Source organism: Cygnus atratus, chromosome 1 (assembly GCF_013377495.2).
Source record: "Cygnus atratus isolate AKBS03 ecotype Queensland, Australia chromosome 1, CAtr_DNAZoo_HiC_assembly, whole genome shotgun sequence".
NCBI classification, from domain to species: Eukaryota; Metazoa; Chordata; class Aves; order Anseriformes; family Anatidae; genus Cygnus; species Cygnus atratus.
The window spans coordinates 77577540-77600933 of record NC_066362.1 but is presented as its reverse complement, the minus strand read 5'-3'; the positions used below and the strand labels follow the sequence as shown (position 1 = coordinate 77600933).

At 39.1% G+C, this 23394-nt stretch overlaps 1 protein-coding gene across 13 annotated transcripts in view; it reads left to right on the top strand.

Annotated features, from left to right (window-relative positions):
* SOX5 (SRY-box transcription factor 5) overlaps positions 1 to 23394 on the top strand; it is a 641693-nt gene that overhangs the window by 490064 nt on the left and 128235 nt on the right. For all 13 annotated transcript variants that reach the window (XM_050715320.1, XM_050715327.1, XM_050715319.1 and 10 more), the window contains 2 exons: positions 1697 to 1869; positions 4289 to 4357. In XM_050715320.1, coding sequence (XP_050571277.1) covers positions 1697 to 1869; positions 4289 to 4357 — 242 coding nt within the window. The remainder of the gene's footprint in view (positions 1 to 1696; positions 1870 to 4288; positions 4358 to 23394) is intronic.

The window sequence follows — 23394 nt, the reverse complement described above, 5'->3', positions numbered from 1 at the left end:
TTGGTTTCAATGTGTTTCTCCAGTTCCCAGGGCCTACTACAGTTTTTTGTACACCATATCTGAGGATATTTTGCTGTAGCTCTCTGTTGTATAATGAGGGTATTTTCACATTGATCTCTAGCATTGTAATAAAAAGTGAATCATTACATTTCCTTTATATGTAAATATGGATTCTTTGTGTTTTATTTGGTGTACATAACTGTCTACAAATGCTTTAAAGGGCTTGGCTAAAGTAGCAAATGGGGATGCTGCTTGGGAGAGCAAGGATGAAATTAAGTAAATGTAAATGAAACCAAATATCAAGCAAATAGCCCTAATGATGACATTTCAAAGACTGTGGCCCAATCTTCTGAGGCATGCAGTAGATGATTCACTATTTCAGATATTTCAATCCAATCTTGAAAGCTGTAGTAAATATATTGTAGGGAACATTCCTGCACTGGCAGGGGGGTAGACTAAATGAGCTATTACCAGTAGCTCTTTTCCATGTCTGACTGATAGTTGGCTAGGAACGTGTTCAGTATAGTCGCCAAGTTTTCTTCTTTTTTTTTTTTTCTCTTGGAGAGCATTGGTGACATTGGCAGAAGAACACTTCCTGTATTTTAGAAAGGTCTGTGTGGCAGGGTTGTCCCAAAAAGCAGACTGTTTTGAGAGGAGGCATAGAGACAGATAGTCCTAATCCTTTCCTAAAGCTTTTTTTGAGAAAGGATTTCATAGGCTCTGACTCATATGAGAGGGTGTGGTGGTATTGGGTTTATCTGTGGATTAGCTGCTACACATACTTTCTGGTCTTCTAAATTCATAGTAAAATGATACTAGATGTAGTGCCATTTTTGTTTCTAAAGTGTGATTCATAGTTTTTGATTTTTCTTGGAATTTTTGCTTCCCTTCCTTTATAACCACTGTCATTCTGTAAGGAAGGAGGACTTCTTAGAGAATGATTTAGAGATAGAGGCAGTCAGTTCCTGCGTCTGTGTCTGTTGAGCTCTCCTATAAAAAGCAGCTAATGACAGTAAAAATGAGAGATGGTGACTTGCACTTAACTCAGTTTTTCTGATATATTTCTGCAAGACTTTTTCCTTTAAAAATACTTAGCAGCAGCAACGACAGTGCTACTCATTATTGACAATTTAAATACTGTATCATTTCATCTTCATCAGGGCGGAGCAAAACGATGCAGCTGGCAGTGTGCTGACAGCTGCCGTGTGCTGTGTGAGCAACAGCGAGGAGGCAGAGAGGTTGCCCACACCAAGGGGACCTCCCTGCTTCCCATCCATTATGCAGGAAGGGTAACACGCACCTTACAGCTTCTGCAAGCGTCAGAGCATTAACGTGCCTTTGTCATAAGTTTCTGCCAAAAATGTGACTGTTTCTCCAAATTGCAAGTGTTGATTTTGATCCCCCGAAATGTAAACAGTGTTTAAAATTTGAAACTCTTTCAAAACAGGCAGTAATTTTTCCCTATTGATCTGATAAAAAGGCAACAGAAAATAGATGAAAGAGCAAGGAAACATTGAAGGGGGACACCAGATCAGAGCCTGCATACAGAATTATCCTTTGTGGCATTTTCCTGTGGAAGGACTGTGTGGTTCTCCTAAAACTTTGCTTGCAGTGAACCTGAAAAATTGAAATCTAACTAGCTCTAAATTTCCTCTCTTCTCTTTACATTTTTTTTTTTACACCATATGATGCTCAGGGACTCCAGAAAGCCTCGCTGAGAAAGAAAGGCAGCTCATGGGTATGATCAATCAGCTGACCAGTTTGCGTGAACAGCTGCTAGCAGCTCACGATGAACAGAAAAAACTGGCTGCATCGCAGATCGAGAAACAACGCCAACAAATGGAGCTGGCTAAGCAGCAACAAGAACAGGTGAATGATTATTATAGTGGCTTTCAGTTTAAATTGTCTTCTAGAAGGACTTTCCAGTAGCTTATCTTTTAGGGTCTATACTTCTCAAATTCATTCTCCACCTTTTTTTTTTTTTCCATTTGTTTTCTTAGGCAAAGAAGTTTGAATGAAGATATATTGTAAGAATGCTTTAATTTGCAATATATACAATGGTTCTTTTTGTCTTTTAAAGATATGTCTTCCAGTTTCGGGGTATTCTCTTCCAATAGTTTTTCTTTTAAATCAGTGTAAAGAAGTGTGCAAATTCATCCCTCCTGAATAATCTTCCAGTGCTGCTTGAATTCAGTGATACTGAATAGGAACAAAACGTAGCATTTGGGTTGTAATGTGACAAATGAAAAAGATTGTTTTGCCAACTGTGGAAAAAAGTGAGGAAGAAGAATATAAAGTTAGTGAACAAGTTTGACTTTTTTTCTTCTACACTTGAGAGGCTTGATTTTCAGCTCTCACGAATATTCCCTCCACTGAAAATGCAAACATGTTTTCACACATGAACAGTTCCAATGTGAACACATGGACACATTATATTTTATGCAAAACTGCAACTTTTCTAACAAATTTGCACCACACAAATTTTAACAGAAGTGAATGTCCATTTATGCACCTGAACATGAACAGAAAACCCACGGATGTCTGATTTAAAATCTTGTCAGTAGTCCATCCTGATGCCTCTTGTCTGGAAGATTTTGGTCTGAGCATGCATCTCAGCTTGTAATGAAACTTGAATGTGAATTTTTGTGAAACTCACAGAACTCTGTGAATTCAGTCATGGTTGTCATACTTCAGTGTTTGTATGGTAGCAAACAAACCTTAAGATTCTAAAGCATTGCTGACATCCTCAGACATTCTAGCCTTGTTTTTCCCTGTTTTTGATTATTTAAAAGCCTTATTTTAAATCCTGTACATTTTGGCCTGAAATCCCACCTGGGGAGAGCGGGAGAAGTGACTTAAATATTAAACTAGTGAAGTTGTATCACGCTGTTATTTACATGGAGAATGTGGATGAAGGTGTGAAGGTGTAATTGGCCAGATCCTTCCGTGAGGAGACGTCCCACAGGAGCTACTTCCTTTGCCCTGACTATAAGTCATTACTGCTATAGAATGGTTGAATGATTTAAAAGTGAAAAAGAAAATAAAAAAGAAGGTAAAAATTCCTGCGGGATTATTATTAGGATAACTAGAATTTCTTTTAATTTAAGAAATTGTGTAGAATTCTGTTATATAGAAACTAAAATAACCAAGCTTTCAAAAAAATGAATTGATAAAAATTATTTTGGTTGCTTAAAGAGAGGCTCTAGAAAGAAAACACTTGCTTAATCTTGTATATGTGGAATTACATGAGCGAGTGTTTCTTATGCTAATAGTTTAATAAAAGAAATGAAAGAAAATATCTAAAGAGAAAAATGCACAAAATTCCTCAGTAAGTATGTATAAGTAAGTTCCCATCTGACCCTGAGATGTGTACACATACCACAGGGGAATAGCAATACTCCTTAATGTTTGTACTGCTGGGCTAGCTATTCACAAGAGCAGAGCTTTTGTGATGACTTGGATGAAAGTTTTTCAAGTTTGCTTTTTCAGTTTGAGGCGTATAATGGTTTATCTTCATCAGTTTTCTGAGAACTCTAATTTGATTACACTGTTGTCTGCATTTTCCTTCACTGTATGCAAAATGTACCTACCTTCCCAACCATTTAGGAAATGGTGAGAGAGGGTGGAAGTCCTTATGGAAAACACACGTGACTTTGAGAGGAGACTTGCAAGTACTCCATCGACTTGTGTGGATCTGTTTCAGCGTAGAGCTGTGTAGACTTGCACTCTGCCCCCTTAGTTCCTTTCAGCGGATGTTGTACCCATCAAAGCACAGAGAGTCAAAGTGATTTTTCCATACCTAGTTCCAGTCCCTTTGCATCCGTTTCTGCACCAATGAAATACACCCACTGCCTCCTGGGTGTCACATTTCCTCTCTTGGAAAACTTTGAATAGGTGGTACTAAATATAAAAAGAATTTTACTATCCATCCTCCTCTTTTTTTTTTTTGGCTTTTTCTGCCTTACCCTGCTATTTTCCATCTTCGCTGCCAGTATTGTTCTTTCTCCAGCAGGGAGGAGCAGATGAGTGCTCACTTTTTTGTGACTTCAGTGTGCCATTTCAGATAATGAAAGAAGAGAGATTTTTGCATCAGTCTTCTCCTAACATCCAGCATAGCATTTCCGTAGGATTCCCTTTCACACTAGTATTTGCTGTTGCCACCCACCCTTGAAGGTTTATTAGCTTAACAGCACAGGTTAAAGAACCAAGCAGGGCGGAATATGACTATGCAGCAACTCCATGAATGATTATGCATATCTCACATTTCTTCTGTGCAATTTCTCCACAGATTGCAAGACAACAGCAGCAGCTCCTGCAGCAGCAACACAAAATTAACCTTCTTCAGCAACAGATCCAGGTCAGAGACTGCATCTCCACCCATGCCCCTGTTATCTATTTCCTTTCTGTTCCCCCACGGTTTCCCTCAGCCATCATTGTCATAGTTTTTTGTTTTGTTTTTTTTAAATCTCTGCCAGTGGCTTACGTCTTATTTATGGAAAAACACATGAGAATGTTAACTGTCATTAAGCAAAAAAATTCTGTAAGGTCCATTTCTGTAAGGCCTTGTGTGGTTAACACTGAACCTAGAAGGATCAGGAAGCAGATGGGAGAGCAAGGTGGCGTTAGCAAGGGGTTGCTGGATCAAATACTCTGAAATTGCTCTTCAACTTTAGATCAGGAGTGGCAAAAAAATGTTGCCAAAAAGTGTTGGATTGGAATGGATCTCCGACAGCTCTGTTTTTGAGGTTTTGCTGAAGCGGTTCTCTTCAGTGATCTGTAATCAAATGTCTCTCCTTCCTGCTGCCTGAGGTGCTGAAAGTCTGGAAACTTTCAACACATTGGGTGAAGTAATTGTCTGAATGAGAAACTGGTCAAAAGGTTGGTTAGATTCTGGAGGGCAACTGTGAAAATCCTAGATATCTGCACATTTACTGCTAATAGGAGAAAGAAGTGGTTAACCCAGTGTAACCAGTGAACTTTATTAAACCTCTTTTTCCTTAAAGCATTTGAAAGTTTCTTTTCATGCCATTGGTTGTATTTCATTACTTCTCTTGCAGGTATATATATGCATAGCCCTGTCTTGTGAACAATGCAAATCAATTTGACAATAAAGTTTTTCAAAGAATAAGAAAGGCGGGGGTTGACATTTTACAGCTATCTAGTTATGGTTGAATTTCTGACTGTTTAAGTGTGCAGTTATTTACAGAGCAATGCAAGTCACTGTGGAAGTGGATGTTATGTTCTGTTTGTACAATAACATCAGGATCTTCCTTCCAAAACATCTCTTTAACGTTTTAGAGTTAGTTGCATAAAATTATGTGCCACATCCTTAGCTGCTCTCTGAAAACATAATTCCCTCAAAATCAGAGGAGTTGTATGCCTTCACACTAGCCAAAAAACTGGCTGTCATTTTCAGAGGGTATTCTTTCATCATCAGGACTTTTGTAACTATGAAAAACTTCTGGGGAAGTTCCGTCCCTCTGTTACAAGGCAACATATATAAGAAGGGCTTTGTTGTTGAAAAGAATTTTGATATTAGAAAGGCCTAGGTTGGCCTTGACCTCTGTTTGTTTGTTTGGTTTTGGTTTGGTTTGTTTTTTGTTGTTTGTTTTTATTTTTATATATATATTTTTTAATCTGTGGGAGGGATTTTTCTTTATTGCATTGTCTTTAATAAGGCTAATAAAGAAAAACAATACAGGATTTCTACTATAGCAAGTAAAGTATTTACATTTTTACTATTTAGCTATGAGAGTAATAGAGGAAGTTGTTGTATAAGCAGTGAATAAAAGTAAAGTGAAGTAACATAATTTGACCTCAAGCCTTTTAAGTTATAAGGTCTTGTAGATAAGAATGAAGTATGTCTTTTTTAGGGTAGTAGAAAACACCTATTATTGATAATGGGATATAGAGTCTTTCGTCTCTTGATCTCTGATCCAAGTTTAACCTAAGTCAGTAGTAAATGAAAGTCAGCTAGCTATCATCTGATACAAGCTGCGAGCCTAAGAAATGATTTGGAGACCTGTCCCAAGGGATTTAGGATGAAATATTGACCCTTTCAAGGTCAGAGTTTCACCTCCAGGGTCCACTTCACACAAAGCCCATCAAATTTGGGGCACCCTCCTTTTGGATGATCACATGATAAAGGTCAAGAATTGAACAGGCAGAGAGACAATACTGTCCTCTCATTCCCACAGAGATAATCTATTTGTAGTGAAATTTTGATTATGCTGCCTACCTCTTGACGTTTCCATGGTCTGTATCATCTTGTAGTCTTGCGAACCCTAGTTGCAGTCCAATTATTGTTAAGTCACTGAGAAAAAAAACATTTTAAAATAATAATAATAGTAAAAACACTGTCGATGAATACAAAGCAATACATTTCTTCTCAGTTGCATGCTTAGTTGACTGTTGTCAGAGCAAAGCAGCAATTCCTGAAGAAATCTGCCATTTTATATAAATGGAGACAATGAAATCACCCCAACATGCCCATGTTTAAAACGGTTGGTGAGTTTACAATCAGGTTATGGTGGGTGGAACAAAACTGTGACATGAATGTAGCTGGGAGTTCAGATTTTCTGACCATGCCGTAATTAATCTGAGAGGCTTCTGTCACATTGGCCTAGAATTTTTAAATAGCATTAGATTTATTGACAGGGAAATATTCCTGCAAAGTCTGGATAACTATTTGACTTATGTGCAATTGAATGATTAGGCTGCAGTTATGAACACAACCTATTTATGACAAAGGATTCATTTTACTTAAGCCAATTTTTTCTAAGCTTGTAAGAGTTGCCATAATTCCAAATAAATTATTACACAGAAAAAAAAAAAGCTATTGAAATATTGTATTGAAAACATAATACCTTAAGGTTAAAAAAAAGTACAACATGGCTGACCCCATGATTTATGACTCTTTTCTCTAAGAGCACTAACTTGGAAACATTTCCCCTTCTCCTTAGCCCAGCATACAGTCAGTCACCAATATGCACACAATACATAAGCAGAGAGAGGTTGCAATGTACCTTGCCTCCTTAGAGAACTGCAAATGCTGAGTATAACTACATCTCAATTAAACTAGCCACTTCTGTGATGCTGAGGAAAGATGCGTTAGCTACTTGAGCTTAGAAGGATGTACCTGGCACATGAGTGTCTAATTGACGTTATGTCTTTTTCAAATTCATCCCTTCTGAACTAACTGGAAGGAGGTTTCATTGACACAGACTAGCAGCTTGTCTTTGTCTAGGGAGTTAAGTAAAAGGTAATGCTAAATGGGAGACAAGTTGCTGATTAGATTAAAATCAAGAATCCATATAACCTCATAATGCTAAAACATGATTTATAGAAGATTTTATGTTTTGGCAAATTGTTATAATAATTTTTATCTGCTTTTTGGGATGGTCTACACCTAGTTTGTGAATGGGGGTTAGTTTCTCTGAATAATGAATTAAACCTTCTCCCATCTTATTTTATGCCGCTTTGGAATGCATCCTCCCATGCACGCTGCTTTCAGTTCTGTTTCATCTTCATGTGTAGTTTCTGCCTGCAGAGTCTTTAGGATCTTCTGTCCTGCGCAGCTCAGTCTTGTTATTTTAACCAAAAGTGAAGCTTAAATTTGTATTTTGTTCTGTTTGCTCTCATGCATCAACAACCCTGAAAATTTCAATCTGTATTTTTGAATAGCTCTGTAGTGATCTGCAGCTGTAGAACAGGCTGAGGAAAGAGCATGTAGACACAAAGTATTGCTCAGTGAGTTCTTGGACGAAATCTGGTTTTCTCCTTCAAGGCCTTAGGGGATCTCGCAACATCACCTCCCCATCTTCTTCTGTGAGGCCACAAGTGATTTCCTGGTATTCTTGCTCTCAAACATGTTGCAGACTGGGGCTCCATAGCTGTCTCATCAAGTGGGCAGAGAGTGAAAGAAACTTGAAGGCTAGATGCTGCTTTTTCATGGTTCTGAGCTGGTCCCTGGTACAGGCAATGAGCATGCTTGCCTTGAAGGGTGTCTTTGAGATGCAAAGTTTTGTGCCATGGTACAGTATATACCTTCCACTTGCTCAGAGAAAAAGTCTAGCCTAGGTTGATGGTTGAATAGTTTGCTTTGAAGCTCAGTGACAAAAGTCACTTTAATTGAACTATAAATGAAATGCAGTTGTTAAAATTCATAAAGCAATTCATATTCAGTAGGGCATGGTTGGTAAAATAGGTCAACCTTGCAGCCCAAATTGTGATAAAACCAATGTTGCTGATCTCACTATTTTGTAGAAAGCCTGACAGTGTTTTGGTTTTCTTCCTCAAGCCCCAGCTCTTGGAGTCATGTGATGACAAAAATGCCAGCTTTCATTTATTCAAAATGTAAATTTTCAGCTCTCATATTTCCAGGCAAAACTTGAAACCATGAACACTACAAGTTCCAAAATTAGAAGGCAAACAAAACGGAGGCCAAATGTTGTTTTTTAAACTGTTCTGATTTTTAGTCAATTTTTTTTTTTTTTGGAGAGCCCAGCTTAAGATCTTGGAATGCTTCAGGTTGCCAATAATGTAAAATTAAGATCTTGAAACAGCAAGTAGCAACAGTGCTGCTTTACAGTGTCTCTAGCACTTGGGCCATTGTCCTGTTTGACTTTTTAGTTTTACACTGCCAGTACTTAATTACTAATTTGTATTCGATTCTGGGCAATGTAATTAGATCAAGAACTGAGTGCTATCTGAAACTTGAGGGCAATTCCTGCCAGACAGCAATCATTTGATGACTGTGTCTTTGTAATACAGGGTTCTTGTTTTCCTTCAGAACAAGAGACTTGTCAGAAGATGTTCTGATGGGACATCTTTTCTGTTGAAAATAAGGCTCTGAAGAACGCGTGGATTATGACGAAGTTCTGATGCAGCTCTAGGCAGCTGTGCGTGCGGCCTGCGCCATGGGCCAGGCAGGTTGTGACTTCTGCTTGGCGCCTGGCCAAGCTCCAGGCAGCTCCAGGGCCTGGTGGCACCTGGCAGGCTTGTCCCAGTCCTCCAGAGGCAGGCTCCCAGGTGAAATGCTCACCCAGGCCTGGATGGGCTTGAGCTCTGCAGGTCCTTAGCGGCTTGTCTGGCAGGGACTGTGGGCACCACCACCCTCCAGACTCCATGTCTCTTTAGGTTACAAACTTCCTGTCTTTTCTGCATCCCTTAGCTGCCCTGGGTGTCCTCCCGGCTCCAAATAAGGCTTTCTTCCGAGAGCATGGATCCATATTTCCATCCTACCCACCTGTTGTCAGCTGGCAGTGTCCCTTTCCACATGAGTTGCATTGGTAGATGGAGAGGCCTGGCTGTTCTAATATGTTGCCAAATCAGAATATTCCCATTCTCATTAAGTTCTGAGGTTTAAGGTGTTGTTCCAGTTTGGAATGTAATAAAATCTTGAACACTTGGAATTTCCTGCAATATGGTTAGTTGCTTTTGTTGCCAGATGTATTTTTCAAAATCTAGCTATATTTTGGGGGGAAGGAAAGAAGGATTTGGTTTCTGAGTTACACAGAAGTTCAGAAAAATATTTCTTATGCCTAAGATGCCAAGTTAGAAATGACAGAGTTGTTATTGTCAAAACTTTCCACACGCAAAGAGGCTCTGGTTTGATTCCAGCCTTCCAAAACACTGGTAAGGAGACCTGCTTCCACAGTGCTTTAGATACCGTAATTTACACATACAGTTATCTGTGGAGACAATTTTTGTTGTTGTTTAGATTTGTTGTTGATTTTGAACTGCTCAGGTGAGCAATCATTTGTTATCCAGAACTGGCTGGTTGATGTTTAGGCCTGTTTGCATTCTCTTTGTGCAAGAAAACATTGAGATTTTGGTTAGCATGGTAACAGATGAAATTTAGTTGTAAAAAGTACGAGTTGACACAAGACACTGACTGTTTGAATTTACATGAAGAAATCTGGAGATTTGTTCCCTGCCCCAACAAGTTTGCACTCTAAATTATACTTCCAACACAGCTCATCTTTTCATTTTCTGTGTTCGGCTGGAAAGCAAACTCCAGCAGGCCACTCCGTGAGCTAAATACTTGGAGTAGTTTGTGCCTATGATTTGGAGGGTAGAGATCCTTGCCCTTAGTTCTTGCCCTGCTAGTGTTTACTCAGTGCAGCCTTAAGGACTTGTGAAATCTCTTTCTTGCTCCCTAGCTGCTTATATGCCTGTAACCCAGATTTCTGTGGGAGGCTTTAAAGGGCCATAGATGATGAATCCTTCACTCAAGACACAAAAATGAGCAACCACTACACAAGTGGTTGGTTACAGATTTAGTAATGTCTGTTACTTCTGTATTATCGTTTTGCCTGGGAATTTTGATTTTCTCGGAAGTCAGTGACAGCAGAGCAGTGCTTCATGGTGCTACGACCCCTTTGCAAGCCATTGCACAGCAGAACAGTATTAGTTCTTCTGTAATTAAAGTCCTTTTTGCATATCAGAGAGAGGTGAGGACAAAAGGTTTCCTTGGTAGACAATAAAGCTGTTGAAGTGAGGGCCTGATCCAACTCCCACTGAACGTAGTGAAAAGACTCTTATTCATATTAGTGGGAGTTTAATGAGACCTTTCTTCAGTAGGAAACTGTGAGAAAGTATCTTCCTTCTCACTCTGCAAAATGTTTTCAGAACAGGCTCTGTCCACTGAGCCAGTTTGTTTTTTTGTTTTGTTTTTTGCCAGTGTGGATATGACAAGCTGTGACTGCACAGTCAAACCAAACAGGCTCATAGATAGGTTGGGGACATTTTGTCCAAATTCATCAAGTGTCAGGAGCAGCTGTTTTCCTGAAACTTATAAACATGGGCATACTGGATTTAGTGAGACAGGCCCAAGAAGGAGTCACACTGCAGCCTTTCCCATGACTTTGCAACCTCTTCCCAAACAACTGAGGTTGCCGGCAAAGAGGCTAAACAATTGTTTCTCACAAAAGCTCTGCAGCTGATGTCCTATCAGCTATCAGAATAACTCGCCTGTCCCTTAAGCAGGGAAAAGCCCCTGGGAAATTAATTATTTGAAAAAGCAAAACAAAACAAAATTAAAAAAAAAAAGATGAGGTTTGGGGAGGAGATAGGAAAAGGGGAGGAGTGAGAAGAAAAATCTAGGCTAGAAGTCAGAATGAGCTAATTGCTTCTTGAGTTCAGCAAATAACGTATGTGTTTTGCTGAAGGATATGATGTATGCACTTTAAAGTAACCTATGGGCCTTCACTCGTTTCCATTACCCAAAAAGTTAAGTCATATAGAAGACTGCAGCTTGATGATCTGTTTATCTACACTTATTTATGTGCAGAGGAGCATTTTCTACTTATATACCACAGTTTTACTCCCAAAGATTACCTCTGTTGCAAGCATCTACTTCAGTCCCTGGCCTCTCCTACATTCTTACATAACCCGAATTTGCTGACTGGCATAATTGCACCAATGCAGGCAAGGAGAATCTGTTTGGGATTTGTGTAAACCTGAATTTATTAGGATTGCAAGAGTATGCTTTCATCAGATAAACCAGCCTGTTGCCTATTCTGAGCTACATGATTACAACACTTGCAGATAGTGAAGTTTTCTTCAGTGTTAGCAGTCCAAACATTAAGAAATTATGAATTTGTTTTAAACTTCATGACCTTTTTTCTTGTAATTTTAGCTTTTTGTCTTAATTTCCTTTTTTGTTACTGAGATTTTCATATTTTCTTGCACAGTCAGAAGGGAGGGGCAGAAACTTATTTTTATTTAAAAGTAATAAAAATACTCCAGCAGCTTGGACTGTAAGAAAAATACCAACAGACATCAGAGCAGGCAACATTTTAGGCAAAGGCCTTATCTTGGTCTCTCTCTCCCCTAAGCAAATGCTGTCTCTGAGACCTCTTTACAGTCCTCTGTCTTCCCTTGCTTTTTCAGACCCCCTCTCTAATTTCAGCATCTCTGAGGTTCACCCCACAATTTTTACCCATCTTTCCACTTCCAGCTCTCTGACATTGTGATCTTCCTTATGCAGCACCACCCTTTTCCTCATCAGCTTCTCCTTTCTGCCAGCTCTCTCATTTTTTTTTAAATTCCTCCCTTGTCAATATTTCCATGGTCGTTTAATGGTTTTGATCAGTTTTATTGGCTATAGAGAGTACATATGTCATTTTGTGAATGTTTTTGTTCAAAATATGTGAGGTGGTAGACCTGTGCATATGTGAGCTGTGTTCCCGTTCATGTACCCATGCAGGTATTTATGCAGCATGCAGCAGAGGTACAGGAGCAGAAAGTACCACAGTAGTTTGAGTAAGTGGCTTGGGAAGCTGAATGTGAACTCTTTATAGCTGTGATCTTGGCCAAATGGAGTGTGTGCAGTCATGAGCACTTCTGTTGTGCAGCCAAAAAAGGCTGCCACTGCTGCCTCTGCAGTAAGGTAAAGCAGGAGATAACAATAAATTTTTTACTGCTGGCTGGCGGAGGTGTTTAGGATGTGTTTTCTTTATATCTTCATCCGCCCCTAATTGAAGATGCTTTAAAATTGAATGACTAGCAGTCAAAACGTGTTTGCTTCAAGCTGAGAAGAAAAATGCTGGTGTCTCTGCTTCCAAACTGATTGCGCTTTGTACACAACTGACAGCCACAGTCACTTTGAGTGACTGATAAGTGGGAAGCTTTGCCACTTATCAAGGAATGCACACTGAAAAGAAAGGACTGGAGCCGTTCAGATGCTTTGGCATGTTCAAAATAACATCTCACATCAGTCAGACTCAGAGGCACTAGGAGACATTTCAAAATAAACTTTGTATCTATCTATCTATCTAGAGGCAAAGATTCAATTTAACAGACAAATCACTGTGTGGCATCACATTGGCTCTGAAAATGAGAACATCGTTATAATGGTCACCAGTTGCAAAATGACTCAGCTACGTAAGTTGAGAGCAATTATTGTAGGGTCCCACCCCCAAAACAAACCTAGATTTGAAAATTCACTACTGCATATCATTCTAGTGATTTCTATAAATTGGGGGTTTTCACCCCTGTTGGCCAAGCAATATTTGGTTTGTGTATCATGTGACAGCCTGAAGGATCCCAAAGATAATGAAACTCAGCCAAATTCTGATGTTGTTTATTTCTTCTTCAGTTTTATGGAATATATTTGGGATTCCGTAGCGTTAACTAAAATTAGAAATGGGTTTTAAGGTTGCATAGGAGTTGCTACACTTTTCAATGATACACAGCATGAACAGAAAATGAAACTTCGGTACAAGTTTGGTGATACTAATATTACCAAAAGGTGACCTGCAGGAACTGAGGCATGAAGAGTACATTTTCTTGTACTGACTCCAGTAATGACAGAAGTAACAGCCAGTGTATGGTTTGGCTGGTCTACTGGAGGTGATAATTTTCAACCTATCTTAAGAAGCATCATAGGAGTTAACCCGTTAGAATTCTCCCTGCAAACAAGGACATGTTGTAGAGCTGAGATGGGATGTGGGTCTTCATGTAAAGCAGTAGAACAAGTAGATGTAAGCAAGTGCGTATAACTTCCTAAATCGGAATTTGAACAGGAGAGACATAGTGTTGACTCGTGTCCCCTAGTAACACACAAAAAAAAAAGTTATCATGACTGCTACCTGGTTTGCAACTCTTGTCCTAGCAACACTGGCAGTGTTTCTGTATAAGGACTGTTATTTATATGCTGTGATTCTAAGCACTGCATCTGAGCATCTGATTCTGCCCAGCTTCTTCTATCTAAAAGGGTTCTTTTTCTAACCAAAGTGGTTATATTTGAGAGACAGGTTATGTTTGACATTCTGGAGTTGCTACCAGCTCTCATACCTCCATTATCAAGAGAGAGGATCATTTAGTTTCTGCTGGCGATGCCTTGCTTTTCTGATTCATCTCTTGCCATGTTAAGTGGTCACGACTTCGTTTTGACAGCTCATTCAAAATAGAGTACTTCAAGCTTTGCTGGAATAATGGCTCAAAATGATTCATAGGGAAGAGTGTGGTTCCACCTACTGAATCAACACCGCTGTCTTCATCACTTCGGATTTTCCTCAGACATCTGTCTGATGATGCCTTACCCTGCATAGTTCAGGAGACAAGATGAGCTCACCGCTGGTGGTAATAGCATGCAAGAGGCCAGCAGAAACTGTTTTGCTTTTGTTGTCCACTTTCTGCCAGCTATCTGAATTGTACTGTATACATTAAAGTGGAGGGCAGTTACTTATGCTTGGTATTTGTAAGAACAGTAGATTAAACAGTGGAATCACTTGAAGGGTAGTGATTGAAGAGGCAATGTGAGTGAAGCCTGATTTAGAAGATGGAGAGGGAAGGGTGCAGTTGTCTAGTGGAAGTCTCTTATGAGCAAAGATGAACTGGAGAGTTATAGATCTCGTAACTCTCAGTCTTGATTTTGCATATTGTATGTTGTAACTATTTAAGGTCAACTTCCACAGAAGAAAGTTGAGTAAAATGTATAATGAGTAAATAATTTTAAGGAACATCTTCAGATTTTTGTTCAAATTGGACAGAAATATGCTTTGAAGAGGATAAGAAGTATACATCAGAGTTTCTTGCACTTAGAAGTCAAAGAATTTAAAGTTCCAGGGAAAAAAAAAAAAAAAAGAAACTAAAGTGAAGAAGGTAATAATAAGAACTGAATAAGAACTGAAAGGGACAAATTTAATTTACAGTACTTGGAGTTTATAAGTATTTGACACAGTGAGGAAATTCATTTGAAATGTGTGTATTACCAAATAGATTTTATCAGGTTTGACTACTCTGAAAGACAGCTGACAGCATTCAGCACATTATTCTAAAGTTGAAACTTGGTTAGTTTCAACAAAATTGCTCATAGATAGTAATTTAAAATGGATTTGGAAAGAAATGATCAAGAGATTTCTATACTTCTGTATGCTGTAAAAACTGTATACAAAGAAATACGTTGGTTTGATAATGAAGTGAGGTCTTTGAAAGCTAGAAGTGGCAGAACTAGGTTCAATGGGTATCTTTATTTTATTACCATACATCTCCGTTATGCATATTGAATAAAAACTGGTATCCTGGGGGAGTGGAATTACATGATAATGTAATTGTAGACTGCACTCACAAGAGCGAAAAATTAAAATTATGTGGACAACCTTAATTCTGGCATTCCCTAACTTTTGAGTCCTTGACATTTCATTCAAAGTGGCATTATTTAAACTGTGTGTCTGTGTGGTTTTGATGGCCCTGAAAGCACATACTGCTGATATACCAACCACCTATGATATAGTGTCAGCACCATTTGAACCCTCAAGTGTCAGCATGGGAGAAGTGCCAGTGTCATTTGAGTTACAGGAGTAATGATATGTTCTCCTATGTTAGCAGGAGAAAAGTTACCTGGCCATGTGGATAGGAGCCCATGTTATGATGCATCTCTCTTTCTGTATCTTGCTCCCTCTCTCTCCCTCTTTCCCTCTCTTTCTCTCTCTCTCTCCATCAAATTAGAGAAGAATATTTTCTGTTGATGTCCTTCTCAGAAAGGAAGACTGATTACATCAGTGCCTTTGTTGAATTTGGGCTGGCTATATTGAAAATGGAGTTTGATGCTTTCTTTTCAATGCCCTCTACTTGCTCCCCCCGTTCTCCATCAGTGGGTTTGGGACCAAATTGATTATCATCACAAGTTACCACTAATCAATACTTTCCTCCTAATTTACCACAATCTTTATATTTTAGCAACATAATGGAGGCTGACGGTATAGAATTAAAGTCATAGATCTTTTAGTAGAGGTGTCTCTTGTTCTGAGTATTTGGTGGAAACCTGTTGAAGCATTTAGCCCTGTAAAGCTCTGTGTAGTTAGTTTATTTTCTTATCTTCCACGTTGTTTGTAGAATTGTGTCTGCAGTTTGAGTATGACTGAGCTGCAGTGCATCAGTGAGAGTTTTTTCTTATATATATACTGTATGTAATGAGTTTGAATTTCTTTGCATCCTCAAGAATCACTCAAGTATAAATTAAGAATCATTTCCAGTTTTTTAACTCAGGAGTCAGAATTTGGAGTCCAGGAACAAGTAAGCATGTATAAAACAGCTTATTGATTACATTCACACCTTATACACAGAATTAAGCCACCTTAATAGCCATAAACACATATAGGTGCATATTTTCAGGCATGCATTTGGAATGCCCTGATTCAGATAGCAATTACAAGCACGATTAATTATCTGCGCGTGAAATTCTAATGTCTCTAAAGGATTTAAAGAGGAAGGAATCAGGATGTTTTCCATGTGGGCACCACAGGTTGTTAATACTTACCAAATTGTAGCTGATCTTAGATGTGAATTTTTTCAAGAGTTTATGAATTCTTCAGCTCTGTTGACAGTTCCTCTTCAGCTGAAATCATGGCAAACAGATAGAACCCCTAATTTAGATCGAGGCGTTGATGATCTCAGTGTTTCCCAGTGATGCAGAGAGACTGATGCACGCACTGAGATACAGAGTAAGCAAAAATGGATTCAAATTATTTGCAATTAGAAAACTTGAAAAAATCAAAACTTTCATGCTTTCTTCTTTTCCACTTCTGTGATTCTTTGGATGGCTCTGTAACTGGAGACTCACCTCTGAAAGATGCCTCTGTTTTTCTGCAGAACCTGGTTCTGGCAGCAACAGGTTTCCCTCGGTTCGATAGCTCCCCAGTGACTTGTTAAACGCAGGTGTTTCTCTGTCATTGTGATAGGAAGCAAAGTTCTGGAGAGCTGGTACATTGTAGTGGCTGGAGTTAGAGTTATGCTGTTTTTCTGGTATTTCTTCTTTGCTTGAGATGAAAAGCAAATTTGAAATGCAATTTTTCAAGAATTTTAGCTTTGTGTGTCATGAGTTTCAGGGTGTTATTTAAGTCTACTTTCCTTGTTTTATTTCCTATTGCACAGTTACAAAATTCTTTTTGGTACAACTAGAATAAAGAAATTCAAATTGTAATCAATTTACTGGCGTAAAATTCTGTATTCTGTGGAAATAATATTTACACTTCTTATTTAAACAGAAATGCATCAATTTTAGGTGTCTTTATATCCCCTTCAGATATTGAGGTGGGTTTGTTGAAATCACAAGTTTGTCTCTGCATCCTTTTGTGAGGGTTGTTTGAGCTCAGTATCCTCTTAGCAGAAACTCTTGTTAAGGCCCCATGGGAGGAAGATTGTCCATTGTGTTCTTTTGAAAGCAGGCTATCTTTTTTCCTGGAGCTCAGCTCAAGCAAGTTTATTCTTCCACTCATGGATATCTTAGGAGGTTCCTGTCCTTTCTGGTGCCTAGGAAGCAGAGCTCAGATACGTATACTGTATTTGTTGCCATCATATTATCTGTGCAACTTCCCTTCAAATACAAAGAATTATGCTTTCCCCAGCTGTTCATTTGATAGGATTCTAGCCCTTCATTTAGAGAAGACTGTGCTTCTCCAATTCACATTGTTTGAACCATGGCCTCTCTTCTATACGTATTGTTTGTTTTGTCTTTTTTTGTTGTGCGTAACAGGTGTTTCTTTCATACAGCCAAGGCAGCAAGGCAAGGGCTTCCTTTATGGCAGATCTCTTGAGACTTTGATTAAACTCTTCTTTGTGATAATAATGCCACTGCCTTTAACTGAATTGCACATGTAATCTGTATTTGCACAAATGCCCTCCATCTCTCTGCCCTCGTTGCTGAAGTCTGTCTCTCTTTTGGTACGTGTGTTTGCCTTTTCTCCTGTCTTTTGCCACAGACCTGATTCCTTTTTACTTTTCCAATACTGCATGCACTGCCCTCTGAGCCTGGATGCAGCCATGGGAATGGTTTAAAAAGAGCAAAATGTTCTGCAGAAAGAACTGCTTTTTTTTCCAGTGTTTCCCCTTGCTGCCGCCACAAATATTGCCAGACAGTTGGGAAAACCTTCCTCAGTGTTTCTGAAGGGGGAACCAAGGGCTGGGAGCTAGGCAGTTGTTCTGCATCTGCTGAGCACATCTCAGTCCAGTGTGTTATAGGTAGCATAGATCTTGTCTATCCTGTCCATCTTTTTTCTTTCACAGCCTCAACTGCGGTTGAGGAGAGCACACTGCTAAAAACCAGGTTTCCTGCCTTAGGCATGGGAATGCATTCGGGATGTCTGGTCCATTGTGGCAAGTGCTTTGGTGCCTTGTAAGGAGAAGGTACGTGTAAATCAGTACCTCATGGTACCAAATTGTGTAATGAACATCTAATCATGTTTCTAGTTTTTGTTTAGAATGGAACTTCCATACTCTCTGGTATGATCCTCATGACTCTCTATTTGTTAAGGCATTTCCAGAGAAGCAATGCAAGCCAAAACTAGGCAAGAGGCTAGTACCATATTTCTTAGTAGCTCAGTTGGCCCATGCTGTTCAAGTATCCTGATGGAATGTTGCTCCCCTATAATACATTGTTCTCATGCTCTTCTTTTTATGCCAGGACATTTATTGGTTACAAGCCCCGGAGGTGAACAGATACAAATATGTGTCAGTAAGAAGAGATGTAATGTATGCCCTGGGAACTGTGCCAAATGATTAAGAATATAGGTGTAATGACTTACAGGGTAAGCAAAGCCTCCAGCGAACACTGCATCTGTACAGGCTGTCCTGTGAATCTGCACAAGTGGAGTAACTTGCATCATCTCAGTCTTTCATTTTAACTGGAGTTAATACGTATGTGGGGAGCTGTGGATGGACTCTCTTGCATTCAGTTTGAGACCCACCTTCTGCTGATGGCTTTCTGTTGTTTTGATCAGTTGGTAGAAATTCCGAAATGTCATCTGCTGTGCCTCCGAGAGCCCATCTCTATATAGTGTTTTTTTTCGTCGTGGTGCAGACTCACCGGTAGTTAAAATGGCAGCACAGCTGAGACATGACACTAGCGCTGTATCTATTTTAGTGCCCAACTTTGTGGCAGTGGCAGCATCTGTGAAAAATACAGAGATAACTGTCAGAAAGAGTGTTTGAAGGGCATTTAATTTAGAAATGTTAACCCCTTCTCATACTGCTGTTTGCTTTATCATGCAGTAGTTAACATTGGAAGATGAGACTTTAATAACGGCATATAATATGGTTTCCTAAATTTTTTTTTCTCTTAAAATACTTTGTCTTTGCACTAGGTAGGTAAACACTAACAATAAGTGTAGTTCAATATATTATTTGACTCAAAACCCATGAAGTTTTATTTTTTTTCCTAATCACATCGTAGATGGCAGGGGCCTGAAATTCCCTCCTCCTGTACTAGTATAGAACATCATAAAATGAGAACATGCGCATTTACAGCCACTTTGTGCTGACATAAAGATAAATCAACGAGATGCAGAAGAGACAATGATGTAACAATTTCATCAGGTCCCACACAGTTCCTTCTCTGTGTTAATTTCCTTTATGTTCAAGGAACCCAAGCCACTGTTTTAATAAATAAATGCAAAAAAATGACGTTTTATTAAAAACAAAAAACAACCTATTCTAAAAGCAACCACTTCCGAAGTTCAGGCATGCAAACGTAGCTCACATGCAGCTCTTGTTAGAGTATGCAGGCAATTTCTAGGAGCCTCGCACCCACGTTGCTTTCAGCCATCATCCATCTCCCCATTCGTTCAGGAAGAGCACTTTTGTGTGAGGTTAAGCCTTCTTTCCACCAACAGGGGACTTGAGGAGGCTCCCTTGGAAGCCTGTCATTGCTATTCTTGGATTTCACAAGACAGTGATGCTTCTTGAGGCATGTATGAAGCTCACCTGCCCAGAAGGATTGCTGCTCAACAGTCTGCTTTAAGACGGCTTTGCATGCGAAAGACTGATTTTCTTCGTTGTGGGACTATCGCTCAATGGAAATGTCAGAAATATGGAAGGATAAATACCGAGTTACATTAAAAAGAGAAAAAAAAGAACTCTGAAATTATCTCCTGGCTCCATGTTTTCCGAGGTTTTGCATTAGCGGGGACGAAGTCACGGTGTGTTGACATAGTCTAATGTGCAATGACATAATACCTGGAATATGGAGACAGCGAGATGCGCAAAATCAAACTTATCTGAGTTTTCGCAGGAAAAGAAGGGATTAAACTTTGCTTTTTTTTTTTTAAAAATAAAAACTATCCTAGTTTGATTGAGATAAACCTACTCAGATCTAATTCTGTCCAGTCTCTGGGAAAAGTGGGCCTTAAGATGTTGAGCCTATTTGCCCAATCCCTTTTTTTAGAAATAAAGATTAGGGTAGGAAGTTTGGTCCTTATCTCTAAGGTTCTTACTGCTTCAGAAGGAAACTGAAATACTTACATGAAGGACACTTTCTTGAACTTGTGATTTGTCTTCACTCAGATTACTTCAGAAAGCTTTGTCATTGTAGATTTCCCACAATGCTTGGCTATTTTTGTTTTATATATCTTAGAGGAACTATGATAAATTCTTGTTACAGCCTATTAAATAGTAGAAAGAGATGTCAAAAGGCTCTGGTGATTTAAAATTCAAATGTTAATGCGTGTGCATGTTCCAGAAGCATCACCCCCCTTTTCATAACTGCTAGGTATGATTCTTCTCTACCTTTTGATCCCATGTGGTTAGTTATATAACATTCAATCACTATATTCTACTGGCATTCCACACCCCATTTGCATGGATATTAGTAGTAGTATATGTTCCAGATCTTATATATCACTGGATGTTGTAATAGGTTTGTTTGTTTGTTTGTTTGTTTCCATTTCTTTTCTTTTTTTCTTTTCTTTAAATGTCCTGGTTTTCAGACCAGGGGACTTGAGGACAGAGGGGAAGCAGCTTGCACATCGTTACACTGTAGCTCCTTGCCAGGACCAGGAACAGAACCCAGATTGTCAGTCGTCTCCCATTGGGCCACAACGCAAAATATGAACTGAAGTGCAGAGTTAGCAGTGATTCGGGCCTTCCAGGTTTTTATCTTCTGTCTCTGTTTTTACTGTTTTTCTATAGGATTTCCCATTTCGGTGATAGAAATCGAGCACCTGCTGTAATGATTGTGGGGGTGAGAATGAGGTGAGAAGCACACGGAAGACAGGCTGTGTTGAATTCAGAGTCAGAGCTGTGTTGGTGTCATTCCACTGACATCAGCAGAATTTAATGTAGAAAATCTGATCAGTAAAAATAGAGTGAATAACAGGTAAAAAGTTTGTGAGGGTCAAGTTCTGGTCTCTTCAAGGTGAGCAGAGATTGCCTTGCATTTTTTGTATTTTTTGTGTTCAAATTTGTCTAAATCTGTTCATTGTAAAGAAGGCAAGACTTTGTAAGCACATACGTTTCTTTGTCAAGCATCCCTTGATTCCATGAAAACTGCCTAATCAAATCATGGTGTAAGGCTCTTACTGGTCATTATGCATGAACCCTCTCTTTACCTTGACCACCATTAGGTATTTATTCCCTTCTGGCTGTGCTAAACTGTGCTAAATATCAGTGGGATGCCTGCCCATGTTTTGTTTTGTTTTGTTTTTTGTACTGGATTGATCTGCTCCAGCTCAGGAGTCGTTCATTCACTCACTTTCTTTCCAGTTTCTGGATACTTAACATGCTTTCAAGCCAGTCTCAGGGCTCTGGTTACCTACAGCCAGCTTGTTGTATTTATCAGGCACAAATGGCTGTGCCTCAGGCTTGCTTTTCCCTTCTCTCCCTCTTCTTCTTCTGTTTTTCATTTAATGGCTTGCTAATAATGAAGCCACAAAGGCAGCAGTAGGGGCGGCATAAACACATGGTTACCTACGGGAGAGTTGGTGATGTTTTAGAATTAAAAAACAAAACAGGATTATTATGATAATAAAAGCCAAGACAGGTGCTGGGCACTTTGTTTATTCGCTGATTAAAACAGTCACAGTGTGACATCTTTTTATATAATAAACTAAAGAGGGAGGTGGATTATTGCATTGCCAAGGCTTTGAGTATAACTTAACAGAAAATATTTGAGAAGGACCATCTGATTTTAAGGGTCACTGTGTATCACTCCATGCTGGGAATATACCTGTTTTGCAGGGTGGTGGGCAGGGAGTCAGATATTCAAAAGAATTAGTCAGCTGCCAGAGCATTCATTTTCTTCTAATTTGGCATGGTCCCTTGTGAAGTTCCCAGGAAACAAGAGGGGGGACTGTCTAAACCTGTGCTTCTGCCATTGAATAGAATGTCAAGCAGCAGAGGCAAGACATATGTTGCCCTCCTTGTTTCTACCATCTCTATAACAAGATGCCCAGCTTCTGTTAGGTGATTGTGAGCCCTTATCCTTTCTTAAACCAATATTAAGGTGTTTTGGATTGAGTTTTAAAAATCCTTAATCCTGTTCATCCTCTTCTGAACATATTGTGCTTGTATTTTTATAAAAATGCTCTTCTCGATTTTAGATTTGGCTTCCCCCCTCCTTTTTTTTTTCCTTTAATAAAAGGAATCAGTTTTATCAAGATCATTTTTCATATTGAGGTTACTTCATATCAGGCAGAATTTTATTTTGTGGAAATAGCAAACAGATTTTAGCCATCAGTGTCCTTGTTTTCTGTCCTTCAGGCTGTTTACACTTGTAGAAAGTTCTTGGCGTAACAAAGTTTGCTATGTTGGGAGTTCCGCTGTTACACGTTTATGTGCGTGTCATAAGAATTCTCTCCATTGTGCAATTAACAGTTTCTTCTCGTGCCTGATGCTCTAAATCTGCAAGTGCAGTACCCAGATACTTTTTTCTTTGTCAGTCTGCTTCAGGCTAAATGTTTAGACTGCCACTCTGAGTTAATTAAACACCTATTTGAAGTTAAGCTGTTGAATGGCAAATAAAACAATATAGTTGTTCCAGCCCTATTCACTGATTATTGAGCTTGACACAATACTTTCTGCTTTGTCCTGTTCTACTTTTCAGTCTCCCTTTCTGCTTCGTGTGCTGCTTTTCTAGATAGGGACACAATATTTAACAGACAAGAAACTACCTTTAGCAAGGGGCTTTAGCTGATGTTTCAGGAAGTATGTATGCAGAGATAATGCTGATAGTCCTTTTCAAAGTTCTAAACTTCGCAAATGAAACAAGTGTATCCCTCTTTGTGAGAAGCGAGTAATTTCATCTCTACCTACTCAACTGAAAATATCGTCATTGATCAGAAGAGGCAGCCCTAAATCCAGATAAAACTGTTAAACTTCTGGAATGAAAGAATATAGTGGGCTCTGCCTTTTTTCCTTCTTTGCTTCCAGCTTCCACAGTTGTTCTGATCTCCTGCTGCCATGGGAAATAGGTGTTCACAGGGTAGGCAGGTATCTTTTCACAAGATAGTTATGTCTATCTTGCTTCTTGTAGAATATCAGATTTTCTTAGGTAAAAATACATTTCACTGAATTTGTGCAGGAAACTGAGGGATTCACTATTTGTTTTAAAATGGAGTAATAAATAGGCTAAGGTATGAAAACTTACTGTATTGAAAACATTTTTCATTTAAACTC